Here is a 17,529-nt window from a genome sequence, read left to right as displayed (position 1 = left end):
CTTTGCTTTCCAATTCCTTGAGATTGAATTCGATTGAAGTGTCAAATATAGTGGATCTTTATGAGTGGCCCTTTAAAACAAAATATAATTGTTTTTTTAGAAAAGGTTATCTTCATGGGTATACGGAGGTGGAGGTAGGTGTTTTGTCATGAATGGGACCACTAAAAGAGTGTTAATGGGGGTGACAGTAGATGGCCTTATCGGGAACCGGCAGATGGGAGAAAGGGAACACTGATAGCCAATTACGTGCACCAATTGCAACCATTTACTTTGTATCCCTTTTCTCACAACAGTCAACAGAGATGAGACTCTGTCTGTCTGCGCGGGAGAAAGAGCCTTGGCTGTGTGTGTCCGAGAGGCAAGAACAGAAGCAGCTATACCATCTTCATCTTCCCCAAACAAAATATCAGAGAGCTAAAAAAGTTTCTTTTGTGCCTATATTACAGGCCAGAGCAACTTCAAGAATCAGTTTTCCTTGGTTCCTGCGTAAAATATTTGCTTCTCTGAAGTCCATACCAACCCATGTCAGATTCCATGTATCTCCAGCTCAATAAGTTGCTGTAGATGAGACGTGCGTATCTTCGAATGGAACCAATAAACAAAAATTAGTGTATGATAAAAGGGATCCAAGAGATAATTATGAACGAAAACCAATTTCGAATTTGGCATCCTAATTCAGAAGTGGGGTTCGCCTAATGTAGATCCCACCAGATTGTAGTAAGAGAAAATGACAAAGTTTTAGAATCGCATGGTGATGCCATTAACTCGTACTGTCAATCAGAAAATCATTTTACATCAAGTTGTTGTAGTGGAGTTACAGAGGGAATTTTCTTGGCATAATAATCAACTAAATGCAATGCCAAATGCAAGTTTCAGTGGAGGAAAAGGATATGCAATAGCGAAAACACCTTTCAGGATTTGACATTAATTAAAGATTATACTTCTCTAGAAACCAGAACAAATTCATAGATTCCATCCTACTCATCTTGCCTCTTTTCTTTCCTGAAAAAGGTTGATGCTTAATCTCAGAACTAGTCACTAGTAGGGGATACCACCTCTCTCTCTCTATAACAACGTCTACATGCTTGTGAGTTGTGAGTTTGTAGCTGGATTCGACTTGTCTGATAAAACTCATGCCACTTCTTTTGCATAGGTAAGCTACAATGTAACCATGATCGATTATATTCCCAGTTCTTTTCCTAAGACTTCTGACATGAAAATAAGCACCCATTCTTGAGTTTCAGCATATAGGCCAAAGGCCATACTTTCATAACTATTATCATCTTCATCACCATCTTGTACGAAGAGCAAATGTATAATCATATTCTGCTAGTTTGGCATAGAATTTCTTTTAGCGCTTCTGCCATGTCTTCGTTCAAGACTCGGACATTACTAGCCCGAACATTTTGCACCGCAAACTGGTCTTTTAAATGATTTTCAGGTCCTCAACAGAAAGCACTGCATAGGAGCATTGAAAGCAAAACAGGCTTTCATAGATACTGATAAGTGCAACAAACACAAGAATTATTCCAAGGTCAAGACAACCAATAAAATAATAAACAAATTTAATATTACTATAAATACAAATCATAAAGGAGACCTTCCATAAAAATCAATCAAGCTCTTTGAAAAAACAAAGCATAAAGGACATGTCTCCATCAAGGTTTGCATCGGCACAACTCACATATTGACTCATGGCCACCAAGCACAGTTCACCCCATTCATACAGCAAATTCAGGCACAAAAATTGCACAAGATTCCAATGCATCATGCCTGGACCACCAACGTGCTATCAGATATTTCCTTTATTTATTTATTTTTTCATTCAAAGTTTTTCACACGAGGAATAAATCCCAATCAGCAGCCACTTATCTTGTTGGTAAGGAAGTAGTCTCGGGAAGTAATCCTGGGCTTCACTTTTCCATCGCAGCAAGCAGGCTTATTTTAATTGGAGGAAATTCTTCACTCAAATAAATTCTCACTCATCATCCACTGACAGCTATGATACTTGTCTCACAATAGTTGTCATTGTGTAACAGTGTTTACATACAGTTTGTTTTCTACCTCTCCTAATATGTAGTGTGTATTGGAAGCATAAGCCTATACCTTGAACCTGGATCCTTTGTACTATTTTTAACTAGAGATGACTATGCAGTTGGCCTCTCTGGATTATTAATGAGTTCCCAAACCTCCAAAAACTTCCATGAAATTTCACATTTCTAGAAACCCAGGCTTGCATTTTGCATATGAAAGCACCTCCTCCTCAGAGTCAGGTCAAATTTAATGCTGGCATCCAATCGGATGAAATTGCTATCGAGTCTTCCACTAGTTGGCATGACAGAAAAGAAAGAAATGGGAAAAAAAACAATAAATACTTAAAGGAAGCATCAGAAGTGAATGCATTTATTAATCAATAGATATAAAAAAAACAAAACATATATACACAAATTCTTGCTACTTTAAGACATTTTGTGTGCTTTGTCAATAGATTGTTATCTGCGGAAAATAAGCAAAGAACAATACCTCATGGGAGGGCCATGGGCTTCTGAGCACCAGATCGAGGAATACCCAAAATGGCTACGAGTCCACCAGCAAAGGCTGCCAGACCTCCAATTGCAAAGGCTGGTGAGTTTCCACCACCAAATAGCTGATCCCATGGTCCACTTCCGAGGGAGAGAATCACCTGTTTTTAAAACAAAGATTTAAACCAAAATGGCTAAAAGGATACACGCTAATTGACTGTTCTGTTTTCCAAGAGAATTTTTATTCACATTAAATGGTTCAAGTGGGAAATTCACTCAGTACAGTTGCCTAAGATCGCATGAAGGATAAGAAATCGATTAAGGCACAATTTGATAGGAAAATCACATCTATAGCACAAACAATCCAGTGAACTGATCATAATTATCTGGCAACAATAATTATTTCGCTGCAAGTTCTCCACAGATTGCAATATTTTGAATGACGAGAAAAACAAAAATCTAAAAATTCTACCGATCATGGTGTGTAGACTAGATATATATTTATTTAAATTAAATGTACATATTCATAATGCACACTGATGCACCAGTTCTTAAATGTATTATAGGCATTATTAGAAATAAGCAGTTAAGCAGATTTCTGAAACAGGTCAAACAGGAGTTAAAATTACTCTTTACAACTTTCCAAAAGTTTCACAACTTCTGCAAACATAAACTTTCAAGAAAAGTTTCAGCAAGAGACTAGTGAGTAAGGTGGATTCAATTCTCCAAGGAAAGCAAAAACTCAACTGAACTCAACTAAGCCTTTATCCCAAAAATTTGAAGTTGACTATATGGATTCGTTTTCTTCACTCTAAACGATTTTGGGTTAAATCCTCAGAAATGTGTAATGCTTCTAGGTCATGTTGTACTACTCTCCTCCAAGTCAATTTAGGTCTACCCCCTTTTTTTTTTCTAACCTCTAACCTAATGTGCTTTACTTGTCTAACTGGAACCTCCTTATGTCTACGCTTCACATGACCAAACCACCTTAATCTCCCTTCTCTCAACTTATAATTCTCCAGGGAAAGCAAACTGTTAAATATCTTAAACAATGAAGAACCAAAATTTAGGATCTACTCCAGGAACAGGAGAAAGCTTCCATGTCGCCTTTTCTTTCTTTAATATGACAACTTAATCAGATAATCTTATGTATGAAATAATATGATAATCCCACACAAGCATAGTAGCATACTTCATGTACATTCTGTATACAGGAAGTAGAATAATAAAATGAAGCCATGAAGAGATGGGCCTGTAGTCAGAAGGCCAAGTAAGGCTCTGTATCCTTCATATATCGCTAGGAGCCAATATTTTTACGCTTATTGTAGGAAGACTTAACATGAAGAATGTAAGGACTCCAGCAGGACCAATTTTGTTAGTTTCTCTAGAGGAACACATGTATTGCATAGCTGCCCCCATGCAGGCAATTGAACTGCATGATGTCTACTATTCCATCTCTCAACTTTGTTGTATTTCTTCTCTATGGGGTGGAGGCACCTTCACCTCCTCCATTCCACGCCCCCGCCAAAAACAAAAACCTCCCAACTATTTGAGCTAAGCCTAGGTGACTTTGCAATACTCTATTTTAATTGTGTTCCCTCATGAGACAGGTGAAAGTAAAAGTAATTTCTTTTCCTTGTAAAGTAATATATATATATATATATTAAAGCTAAGCATTAAAAAGGACTTCAAAAGAGTGTGCCACATAAGCTAAAAAGAATGCTTAAAAAAAAAAATTATCATATGACATCTCTTTTTATGTTCATTTTTAAATTTATATATAAAAATTAGCTTATCATATTAAATATTAGTTTTTATCCAAATATTTTTAAATTACAACTATTAAAATCTTATCTCAACTATTAAAATCTGAAATTCTTTTTAGTACCTTTTTAAGAATTTTAAAATTTTTTAAGTTTACAAATTCAAATATTATAAGACTCATCATATTATATATCCCTAAGGATAACTTATTTTTTCAAAAATTATATATATATATATATATATATATATATATACTAGAATTATGATTCAAAATCTTAGTGAGATTTGAAGAAACATTTTCCTAATTTGAGTGGGAGAAATATTCCTCAACAGGATAAAAGAATATTTCCTATATAGAGTAAAACTTTTATTTTAGTATTATTCCTAAATTGAGTGGGACTCCTAATCATATTAGGATTGAGGGAATTAACACAATAAATAGAAGAATTGTGAAAAAAGTTATTTGGCTTTCAGCTCATGGAGTGAGACTGTCGCCCATTGCAGAGAAGAGCATTGCCAATAGCTGAGAATTTGACTCTGTCCATTGACAAGGGGTACTTGCCCATTGAAGTGGAGAGAGGCTTCGCCTAAGGTGGAGATAAAATTCAAGATGCAGGAATTCTTATCCATTGATGAAAGCGCTCTTGCCCATGTAATTGAAAGCGCCCTTTGTGTTGTAGTAATTAAAATAGTAAATACATTGGGTTATGTCTACAGGAGACTGAGAGGGATTAGTATTTATTATAAGCAGTTTGATATAGTGTGGGTTCTCTTGAGTGTAATTGAGTTAATGGGTAGTATAGCTTCAAGTTTGTAACTGATGATTTATTATTATTGATAGTGGAAGATGGCATGTCCGTAGATGTAGCCCTATGTAGAGAGGGTGAACCGTGTAAATATTGTTATTTTGTGTGTTTGCTTTGTTTCTTTACAGTTTACATGTTTTCACAATACATAGCAAATTGGTATCAGAGCACGGGAATGATCTTGGCAAGTTCAGTTGAAGGTGGAGCTATTGTGACATGTAGAAGTCGCACATAGTGATGCAAGCTCAAGGTGGTGGAAAGATGAAATTAAGGTGGAGCTCTCGATGCAAAATTAAGATAGTTGAGGACGCAAAAATTTTTTAAAGAAAAAAGCAAGTTACACCCAAGATAAAAATTGGAGAGATTGATGAATTGAAGGGTTCAAGTTCAAGGATGGAAATGTGATGATTAAAAGCACCCAAAAATTTGAGATATGTAATGGTTTATGGATTTTAAGTCAAAGTGAAGATTGTTAGAATTATGACTCAAAATTCTAGCGGGATTTGGAGAGACATTTTTCCTAATTTGAGTGGGAAAAATATTTCCCATATAGAGTAGAATTTTTATTTTAGTGTTATTCCTAAATTGAGTGGGGCTCCTAATCATATTAAGATTGAGGAAATTAATACTATAAATAGAAGAATTGTGGAAAAGATTATTTGGCTTTCAGCTCACGGAGTAAGGCTGTTGCCCATTGCAGAGAGAGACTTTGTCAATTGCTGAGAATTTGACTCTGCCCATTGATGAGGGATATTTTCCCATTGCAGTGGAGAGAGGCTTCAGCCTAAGGTGGAGAAAAGGCATAGAATTCAAAAGGAATGAATTCTTGTTCATTAATCAGAGGACTCTTTTCCATGTAATTAAAGGCACCCTTTTGTGATGTAGTAGTTAAAATATTAAATATATTGAGTTACGTCTAAAATATATTTACTATGAGCAGTTTGATGTAGTGTGAGTTCTTTTGGGTATAATTGAGTTGATAGTTAGTATAGCTTCGAGTTTGTAACTGATGATTTATTATTATTGATAGTGGAAGATGGCATGTCCGTGGATGAAGCCCTATGTGGAGAAGGTGAACCACGTAAATATTGTTGTTTTGTGTGTTTGCTTTGTTTCTTTGTAATTTATATATTCCGCAATGCACAACAATATAATTATTTACTAAAAAGTTATTTAGAAAATTTAAATATATATTTTTAAAAATAATTTTTATATTTAAAATATAAAAATTTTAATAATGATATTTCAAAAATCGCCAAGTGGCATATGTATTTTTATATCTTATTTATCTTTTTATAAGTATATGTCAAATAATTTAAAGAATAATAAAAAATAATATATTAATCAACTTATTTATTTATTAAATTTAAAATGAAACTATAATTAATTAAAATTTTATTATTATTAAAATTTTATAATAAAATTATGAAAAAACAAATTATAGTAAATATAGATATTAAATTATGTTATTAAAATAGAATAATAAATAGTATGTGCAAAGTGCAGGCGAAATAACTAATTAACAATGTATTTCATAAGTATCCTGATGGTAAAGTTTACCTTTTTATTCTTGGATGCCAAAAAATATGCATCACCACAATTATATCTATAACCAGCCATGATCCAGACTGAAGCTGGTCAAACCTATGGTTGATTTGAATTGTGATTAAACTGGACATGAATCGAATCAAAACTGACTAGTTCAATTTCTAGCCAAATCGGATTTTTTATTTTAAAAAAATTAAAAAAAAAATTGGTCCATTGGATTTGATCAAAACTAGATTGAACTTGAACGGGAACCTTAGGGGTTTTAAGAGCCGATTCAAGTTCACATTTTTAGTGAACCTGAATCGGCAGTTTTGAGCCAGTTTGAACCAGAACCGACCCGTTGGCCAAGTCTAGTAACATCTATCAAAAAAATGAACTCTTGTTTGTACTTTTTATTGGTCATATAAAGGAACCTCAATCAACCTCGAGTCTAGTATCATGTATGGGCATGGTACTTTAGAGACAAATCACCCCAATAGATGATGTGTTGTAGACTCTTATTTTGTAATGAGTATGTGCATTGAGGCTATGAGAAACCCAATGATGAAAAATTATATGACTGTAAGATGTAATTAGAAGCATGGAGCTGAATCATTAATTCTGTGGCATAATCTTGAAAAAAAATAATAATATGTTTTTTTTTTTGGAAATTAATTTAATTAAATTTAAATAAAATTTTGTTTTGTTTTGTTTTGTTTAAATTTAATATGTGCAATTCTTAAATGGACCTAATTAAGTTTAATTGGGCCCCATGGGCCTAAAAAAGCCTAATTAAGAATTTTAAATAGAACTTATTTAATTTATTTTCTAAAAATTAAAATAAGAAAATATATTTTTCTCTATTCTTCTACCATACAAACTCTCTATGCCCCTTGGCCCCACTCTCTTTCTCACTCCCTATTGGTGCCTTCCTCTTCCCCTCTCTTCCTATTAGTTGAAACACCTCATCCATATCCCAGTCTCACCCAAAGTCTGCAATCCGAGTTGTTTAAATTATCTGAACCTTATAACCCCAGAACTCCAAACTCTATCACAACTCTCTCCCAAAATTCTATAAATACACTACCGGGGAAGAAAAAAAAAAGGAGGAAAGGAAAAGAGGAAAGATTCAGAAATATTTAGGACTATTTAGAGATACCTTAGAGTTATAGAAAATTTAGAGATATTAAGAAACTCTTTTAATTCTTTCTTATTTCCTTTCTTTTTTTTTTTTTGAAGATTTTCATGCAAGATTTCTTGAATGTTGGTTTTTGTTGTTTTCTTTTCAATATATATGCCATGTAATATTTAATTTTATACTCTTTGTATTTTAATCTATCTTGCATGTTCATGTGGATCATGTAATCATGTTTAATTTGAGGGGATACACAACTCTGCACATATTCAGTTTTCTATCTCACATTTTTATTATTTTTTGTTATTTTCTGAATCTGTAAAAATTTTAATAAAATTATATTCATATTCTTCACGAAATTTTATTAATTTTAGGCTCAAGAATCACTAAAAAAGTTTTGTACTTTGTAAGTTATGGCTATTTGAAGTTAAGGTTCCTGCAAAATCTGATTTGTTGTATACCCGACTTGTGAAACCTATATCTCTCTTGTTTCTTAATAATTTTGCGTGAATCTGGTGTCTAAAATTAATTTCAGAATCTTATGAATCTTTTCCAATTGATTTTGCATTCATATCTGTTGTGATTAATGAGTTATGAATTTTACAAAAAAAATAGTATGATTCTGTCACTTAGAAAAGTTACGATTTATCTAAACCATTCGACTAGGGTTTTGTTTCGTTCATAAATTTTATGATTTTGTATGATATGTTGGTTGTCTTCTGTAATTTTTTCATGATTTTTAGGCATGTCTAACTATTTTTCAAAAATCAAATTTCTTACTACTGTCAATCAGCCAAAATCTGAAAATTGTATGTTTATGCATGTTCTTGTGTGTTCTTGGGTTCTAATTGATATTTGATCTATTTTTCTGTGTTCTTTTAATTTAAGAGGTGTTATAAAGTGTTTGGATCATGCTATAAGACTTAGATCATTAGTTAGTTGTAGACTTTAGTTGATTAGGAATTTTAATCCCTTTAGGAGACTAGAGTTAGAATCCAATGTGAATTGTTATTAGTATTTTTTTATTTTCTTTATTTTCTTTAAGTTTTTTTTATTTTTTTTTATTACAAACAAAATTGGTAAGTAGCCCTAAGGTAAGTACCAAAGAGGGCATTTGCGTGGAGTTTACATGGAACTAAACAGGAGTAAGCTAGGAATATCATTGTCATACTAAAACAGAAGGCATTTTTTAAGGGTAACTTGCCCCAATGGCAACTGCAATTACTAACAAGTAATCCTAAATTCATGAAATAACCATTAGCATGAAATTGTAGTAATGATAGGATCTTTATTTGGTAAATTAAAATTAACTTTGTTTTTAATTTAACTGACTTTTGCATATAATTAATTTAAATAAATATTTTGTAAATTAAAATTAATCTTACTTGTAAATTAAACTAACATTGGCATGTAAAATAAATTTAATTTAATACTTGATAATTGTAAAATAAATTTACATGTTAGAAATCTTTATTAGGTTGTAATTGTTCGGGCCTTATGTGATATTAGAATAAATTATACATGTACATAATTAATTTAGTTTAATTATCTTTAGGGTAACTTGGTGAAAAATTAATTAATTAAGTTAAATAGAAACTTAGGGTTATTTGAAATTGAATTTGTTTGTAAATTAAATTCTCAATAATAAATTAATTTTAATCATCTGGTAAATATCATTCAAATAATTAGCAACCCCATAGATAGGAATTACTTGTGCATTAAAATTGTTTGTAAACAACAACCCTTTTGTGAATTATTTGCATGTGTAGGATTAGAATTACATTTTTAGGATAAAGTTTAATAGAGGAATAATAAACAAGACTTCTAGAGACATTAGTAGAGGACTGTCACTCGAATTAACGAGGTTAAACCAAGCGTAAGGGGTGCCTAACACCTTCCCCTTACGTAACCACTATCCCGAACCTAGACATTGGGCTATGGTAATGGCAGTTGTAGAAACTCTACAAGGAGTAAGTTTTAATCAATGACCCTCGGAAGAAATACTGAATATGTCCCGGTTATTACCCGGGTAGTAACTACTGTCTATCTATGCCTTCGTGGCATAAATCCTTAGTACCTTGGTAGTGTTATGGAAATAAGGCACTTACCAGTGGTTTGATTCTATTAGGATTGTATGAAGCGCATGTCTAGGAAATGCTGTCTAAGGAGGTAGTACTTAAATGAGACCATTGTGACTTCACCGTCTTTCCTGGGCATTACTTGGTGCATTTTATATAATTCTAGTGGATGATATTTCGCCTCACGCGGGCCCTATATGTGTCAAACAGGCACATTGCAGAGTACCTATGTCCGCTTGCAACACAGGAAATGCAAGACTCTACAATGCCTTAAAGGAAATAGGATGTACCTTTACCCTTAATAATTACTTTTTAGTAGAAATGGTGGCACATGATCCTATGTATTCCCTAGTTAAATGTGCTTAAGTTGGAGCAGCGTAAGGATTGATATCCTATTGGGAAGTTGTCAACACTTTTGTTTCTCATTTTTGAAGAGATTTTTGTCTAATATTGCAGATTTAGTTTAACATTGCACAAGGAAAACAAAGAGAAAGAGTAAATATAAAAATCTACAAAGGAAAATGCAGGGGAAAAGAAAAACCTGAGGGATCACAATTGCCAAATTTAAAACACCCATTGATAAGCCTGTAAGAAAGTGGCGTCAAGACAAGCAGGTCAACTGCCAAAGAAAAAGAAAGAAAAGAAAAAGCTAGAAACAAAAGAAGACTTTGAAATTGAAACCATAAAGAATTCCCACCTTGACCAAGTCCCAAAGGTTCAATCCGCGAGGAAATCAAGGCATATGGCACACTATAAGTGATCTGCAACGAAATATTCTCTCACATAAATTTTCTTCTAATAAAATGACAAAGAGGAAATATATGATCAAGGATGGATAAATTTTGACAACTATTCCTGAACTTATCTAGTATAACATTATAATCCCTCAACTTAAAAATGTAACATAAAACCCCCTCAACTTTCAAATTTTGCACAGTAAAATCTCTTTAATTTCCAATTGTCAATTTTTTCAGTTAGACGCTGATCTGAACAGTTCTAGCGTAGAGTTTAGTCAATATTTCTCTTTTCTCTATCAAGTTATGTGTACATTAAATCATTTTTCTCACTGTAAACATAATGATTTTTCAGGTGCAAAGAGAATAATTTTACAATTTGAATAAGAGAGATGAGAGAAATATTGACTAAGAGCCATGCAAGAGCTGTTCACATCAGTTTTCAACTGAAAAATCAGTAATTGAAAGTTAGAGGGATTTTACTGTGAAAAATTTAAAAGTTTGTTGGGTTTTATATTACGTTTTAAAGTTTAAGAACTATAGTGTTACAACCATATAAGTTCAAGGATAGTTATTGAAATTTACTCAACCAAGGATATAAGTATGACCAACCAATCTTGACATCACTTGTCTACAAAGCATGGTCGGAACAAACTATATTTTGGGGCTATTCTAACAGAGGAATTCCATGGCCAAATGTATGTCCTCACAACTTTCTTTCTTTCTTTCTTAATTTCAAGCTGCTAATTAAAAGCACACATTTGTGGCATCAAAAAGGTTGTCCACAGTTCAGGTCATCACTAAGAAGATCAACAACTTCGAATTCAAATCCACTAAAATCTTTGACCCTCAGCATGTGAAGGCCAATATATTTGAAAGTGTAAAGTCCATAAAAATATTGAAGTCTTGAACTTTATTCTTTGTTCTTTTTCTTCCTTTTTTTTTCCTTGAGCTCCAAATCTACTTATGACTAGGAAAGCTTAATTGAAGACCACATAGAATGGGACTAGAAGAAAGTCAACAACTCACCGCCAGTGGAACACCAAGAACTGCAAAAATCACTATTGCTGCAATTACAATGCCATGTGGTGGTAGATCATGACCTAAATAGCCAATGTGGTTTGCAACATAGGAGGTTATAAGCATTGCAAGAAAGCAAAGAGCCATGAGTATGTTTGAAATTCCCCAGATGAAACCAGCTCCCCACTTCCTGCAGAGCCTCTCCATAAACAAAGATGTTACACCAAGAAAAACTGAATTCAACATCAGAGCAAAAGCACCTGTTCTGACCCCAATATTATAATTCTGTCCTTCATTTGGCTTGCCACCATAGATTTCTCGACCCATCCAATCAGTATCAAAGAGAAGAAATGGAAACCAACCAATCCAATTTAGAGCAGTAACTAACAATATTGTCCATACAGGCCATGGGAAATATCTAAATGTCCCAAATAGCTCCCACAGGAAAGCCTCTTGTGCATGGCTTGACTGTCCTGACACATCTTCAGCAATGGGTGTGGATCTGTCGGACAAACATAGAGGTGATTCTTGAGCTGCTGTGATGCTTAGATATGCAGTAATTACCATAAAAACAATGTCAAGATAGAACGCAGACTTGAGATTGGCACAGTCAACATTACATGCAGAAGTAACAGTAAATGGGAAAACCTTGAACCATTTACTGAAAGCTCCAGTGGCAAAGCCAAGAATATTACCAACTGCCATGAATAATGAGAAATAAGCATTTGCCACTCGAGTCCTGCGATGATCCTTTCCTAACATGACAGAAATTTACCAGAAGGAAAATGTCAAATTGTTGATTTTTTTTTCCTTTCTATTTAATAATAATAAATATAATAATAATAATAATAAATAGACAGTATGCTCAGTAAATGGTAAGAAATGGTGTTTCAAAACTGAAAAGAACCATGATCAATGTGCACTGTTATTACACCTATTTGTACAGTAAAGCATGCACAAAAGTGATAAATAATTCCTAAAACACCTATTCGGCACTAGCACTATTGACTTCTTCAATCTTTTGTTGTGTATACATTCTTTATTTCACTAATTACATGATGTTGGTTAATATTAGATGATAATTCTCATGCAAAAAATTCAAAAAAAAAAAAATTACATCCACTTAGAATCCAGAAAATACAATTAAGTGCCTTAGATGAAAGAAATCTTTTACATAGAACAGAAAGAAATCAAAGGAATTTCTTCTTCTTCCATTTCCGGCCAAAAGCATATCTCGCCCCCTGAACTTTCACCTAAAAGTCAATTTTCCCCCTCAATTTAAAAAATTGACCGACTGATTATTTTAACTTTTATTTTTTAAACCATTAAAGACATGTAGGGAGGGGAGGGAATGAGTGAATGCATGCACCAATGACATGGCAAAAACCCATCTGACGTGTTATCCACATCATCACAATATAAATACTCCCTTTGCTCCACAAATTCCCACTTTCTTCACTCTCCTTCCAATGGGTTTCTCTATGATTTACGATCCAAATTCATCCATTTTTCTACATGAGATTGAATAGTTTGAAAAGATAATCAACTAAGCGATATCGAGTTTACTAAAGGTAAGCTCTATGCCTTTCTTGATTCTTCTTCTTCTTCTTTTGCAATTCACGCCCTTCCCCTCTTACCTTCGATGTCCCTTCTCTTTTTCTTTGATTATTCTCCTCTCTTATGTGTGGGAAGGGCTAGGAAAGAGAAGACATTAAACCTTTGTGAAGAACAACGCAGTATTTCACCAAATGAGTTGATATCCTACCATTAACAAATAGCCAGTAATTCTTGATACAAAATTACCTTTTGACCTATGATAAAAGACACATCAAACACAAAAAAAATTATAACATAGACCTGGGTCCAGAAAGCACCCATGCAATATCCACTTGTATCCATCACAAGTTTAACCACATTATAACTTCCCAATCAACATGACAAAGCAAGGTTTTCTGTAGGACCAGCACATTCAATTAATGAATTGACATCTAAATAGGCTTAGAAGTAATAGAACTTCACAACACAAAGCAATTGTGTTATTTGTATATTAGCCAAAACAACAAACAACTAATTATATTCCTTGTGCATCAGTACATATATTTCAATAAGGCAACTTGATGGCATAAATGATTATCTTCCATATACAATTGCAATCCATCAGAACAAGTACCACATTTTTTCAATCCTGCAATCAGAGGATATTACGGCAGCTTTTGTGCAAACAATCCATGCTAGAGCTGGGAAATTCACAAGAAAGAAAGATACTTCAATTGTGATTTGCCCCAAAGAATAGAACCTTGGCCAACAATGTATAAAGCACAGACACTTATTGACCAAGCTTACAAATAACAGTTGTCTTGCCTACACAGTCTAACTGCCAGCAGTATGCCCAATGCTGAAAATTTAAAATACTTAAAACTCTCATAGGCATGCCACAAGAAAAGCTCAGTATAAAATTAGCGTGAATTCAACTCATGTCATATTTGTATAGAAAAGAAGAATGCTTTAAAAATTAAAAATTTCTCCCTTAAATCCGTTGGTATTATATTGAGAAATTTGTATCTTTGCATGAAGCTATAATCCAATCAACTTTATAGTTGCTGCTGCTTCTGATTTATTTATTTTTGGTTGATCCACTATATAATGGCTTCGTATATGGCAAGATAGTTACTGCCGTACTAGTTGCTACTCCTGCTCTTTAGTAAATCTAAATATAGAGACCTCACTGCCCCCAAAATAAAATAATAATAAAAACCAAGCCTGCAGATATTATACTTGAGATTCCCTGTGCACGTATTATTATCCTAAAAAACAGTAAACTTGAAATGGATCCCACCTAAATTAACGCATTTGTAACAGATGATATTAGATTAACCTCACAACGTAATTTGGCAGTTGAAAGTCTAAAGTAGGCCAAATCCAAAGGACAAAGCCTGATGGAAAGCCCAAGTGCTCAACAACCAGTCTGGAGCCCACCTTCCGCTCAAAAGCTCCCAGACAAATTCACTCCCTAATTAGAAAGGCTCCCATACACCAACCACTAGCCGGGCAATAATAGATCTATTAACATCAATCAAAAATTAAATAATTAAAAAAATCCTACGATGAACCTTTGCTTCATCTTTCATAAAGAATAAAAATAAATAAATAGTAGGATGCATTTCACCATTTCAGTTCCAGAAATAAATAAATAAAATAATCTTAACGAATCACGATCTCGGTTAGGGTTCGAACTCAATCTAAAGTCAAATAAGGTGAAATCATGCCACAAATAAGGGAAATTTTTGAAGTAGATTGGAGCTCTACAATTACCAGTAAGATCAGCAAGAAGAGCTCTACACGGACCCTGAGTCATGTTATTAGCCACATCCAGAATCCAGAATCCGAAAACGAATACCCCGATAGCTCTTGGCCTGGTGTTCCCCCTGTCCCCCAACAACCACCCGATATCGGCGGAGTGGCCGATGATTAAAACGGAAAAACAAATTAAACTTGCACCAGTAAAGATAAACGGCCTTCGGCGGCCGAACCGGCTGGTGCAGCGGTCACTCATGTGGCCAACGAGGGGCTGCACCACCAGGCCCGATAATGGCCCGCAAAGCCATATCACGCTGGCCCAGGCGTGCGGAATTCCCAGCTCCTGAACGTAAGGTGTCAAGAGAGAGAGCTGTAGAGCCCATCCGAATTGTATTCCACCCGCGATTGAAGTCACACGTAGTAGTTGACGCAACCGGACTCTGCGGACCACCGGTGGTCTAGCCCTGGCTCGGTGTGACTCCGCCTGTGGGATCGCCATTCCCTTCTCCTCGAAAGAAACACGCACAAGCACCAAAACTCACTATCTCTAGCTTATCCAGCAACTGTTTCTTTGTTGGTGCGAGCGTGCCTCTCTCTCTCTCTCTCTCTCTCTCTCTCCGTGTCTCTGTCACTCACTTTGGTTTCCACCGTTTTTCAGTTCTTAGCAATCTGCGATTGAAGAAACGAAGAAGAGAAGTTGGCGGTATCGCTGATGACTGCAATTACTGTAATACCCTTAACAATTGAATGTATTTACGGGTAGACAACAAAGAAAAAAAAAAGTAGAGGGTGCATAAGTGGAAAATGATGGAGAAAAGTGGAGGCAAATGCTGAAGAGAAGTTGCATTTGTTTTGGAGGGGGTTTTAGGGCAATTTTCCCGTTAAAGTGACGTTTGGAATAATAGATAAAAAGACAGCAATAGCCCTATAATGATGTAAAAGGCGCGGGTGTTTGTGTAATAACAAATAATAATATGGTGGTTTTAGGTAAGTGGTGTGTAAAGTTATCCTTGGGGTTTCGGTCGTTCAGTTGTCCGAGGTGGGCTCCTCCCTGATTTTTTTTTTTTTTTTTTTTTTTTTTTTTGGTTAATAGCTGCTCACTGATGTTTAAGGTACGAAGCAATGGGGCCACTCATGCTCCTAAACTTTGCTTTTTTTTTTCTTCTGCATATTAAATTCAAATAGCCCTCCCGATCATCCATTAAAAATAATAATAATAATAAATTGCAAAATATAAACTTTTGTATCAAGTAACTTGCCTGGCTGTAAATAGTTGTATTATGCTGGTAGTGGGACCATGCACGCGCTCTATGTAAAGTAATCATAACACCCATACATTTAGTCGCAACATTCCAAATTTGAGACTGATCATTTTTTTTTTAATTATTGATAATAACAATAATAATAATCATCATTTTAAAAAATAATAATAATAATCATCTAATATAATTTAATTGGGGGTTAGACGGTATCATCTCACATTGGCGATGGAATTTTTCAAGGAGCTAACACCCAAAACAAGCTTGTGTGTAAAAAGCTGCGAAATTGTGGATTTTACTATAGGCTAATTAAAGGAAGAGACTGATGAATTTTAGCTTAATAAGATTAAATTTAATTTCAAAATTATGATAATTTGAATTTAAATTTTAATTAAAATTAAATGAATGTAAAAAATTACAGCAGTAGAAAATTCTTCACCCCTAATAACATAGAAAAGCATAAAATTTTACACCTTTTATAATTCCAACACTAATTTTAATTTTTATCAATTATATGTAAAAATTTTCAATAATTGAAATAATTTTATCTTACAATTGGGTTAGGCAGCTGATTGGCCGAACAAAAGGCTAAAATGACGGTTATGGAAAGAAAAATTGACCTAGGTATGTTAGCACTAAAGCTGTTATATCCAACTAGCTTAGATTAAGGGTTGGAATAAGCTTTTCTCGGTGGGATGTAATAGTATATCGAGTGCATCTTTGGTGGATGAAAAGGAAAGGATATCGAGTCTAATAAGTCACTTGGCCAATCCCTTCTCCGAGAAACTGGACGATAATCCCAAGAGCTATCTTTCTCTAAGATAACCAATTTTAGGGAAAGGCAAAGGGTTGATCTGCTAAAGAATAAATCAAAAAGGGGCTGAGCCATGGGAAGCGTGAGGATAGAAGGAAACTGTAAGTTTTCTTTTTATCATTTAATTTTTTAGTGAAATTTAAGTTTGAGTTATGAAATAAAAATTCTAACATTGAAAAGGGATGGAATAAGAGAAGTCTCACATGTGGAAAGGAACTATAAATTTATTATTTTAAAAAATTTGAGTTAGATGTAATGTCAAGTTTATAAATGTGATTACTTTATAATGTTTATAAAGAGTGATTATTTCATGTGGTATTCAAGCTAAAGGTTTAGTAGAAACAAGTATGAAAATGGTGATCTGTTATTCACATGTTCTTCTTACACATAGTGATATCCAAGTTGAAGGTTTGGCGAGGAATGGTGGTTAGTAATTCTCACACACAGTGATATAGCTAAGTGAAAAATTGAGAGACAAGTGTGAAAAACCAAACTGAAAACTTAATAAGAAAGTATGAAAATGGTGGTCAATGATCGCTACGATCTTTTTACACATAGATGAAAAAGCAAGGA

The 17,529-nt window shown here is 34.0% G+C and overlaps 1 protein-coding gene across 3 annotated transcripts; it reads right to left on the bottom strand.

Annotated features, from left to right (window-relative positions):
* Window positions 1-891: 891 nt before the first annotated feature.
* LOC110655795 (sucrose transport protein SUC4) lies at window positions 892-15,726 on the bottom strand. Of its 3 annotated transcripts, none has more exons than XM_021812241.2 (6): window positions 14,899-15,726; window positions 11,596-12,341; window positions 10,530-10,593; window positions 10,374-10,417; window positions 2,524-2,683; window positions 892-1,499 (listed from the first exon to the last, which is right to left on the bottom strand). In XM_021812241.2, the coding sequence occupies exons 1-5, from the start codon at window positions 15,380-15,382 to the stop codon at window positions 2,525-2,527; spliced, it is 1,497 nt and encodes a 498-aa protein (XP_021667933.2). In that variant the 5' UTR covers window positions 15,383-15,726; the 3' UTR covers window positions 892-1,499; window position 2,524. The 3 variants fall into 3 exon arrangements, with proteins under 3 accessions (XP_021667933.2, XP_021667932.2, XP_021667931.2); XM_021812240.2 differs by having other exon boundaries at window positions 892-1,458; XM_021812239.2 differs by lacking the exon at window positions 892-1,499 and adding an exon at window positions 1,538-2,325 and having other exon boundaries at window positions 14,899-15,725.
* Between the last annotated feature and the right edge of the window lie 1,803 nt (window positions 15,727-17,529).

This window comes from Hevea brasiliensis, chromosome 12, assembly GCF_030052815.1.
Source record: "Hevea brasiliensis isolate MT/VB/25A 57/8 chromosome 12, ASM3005281v1, whole genome shotgun sequence".
NCBI lineage: Eukaryota > Viridiplantae > Streptophyta > Magnoliopsida > Malpighiales > Euphorbiaceae > Hevea > Hevea brasiliensis.
This window is presented reverse-complemented; position numbering and strand designations above follow the sequence as displayed.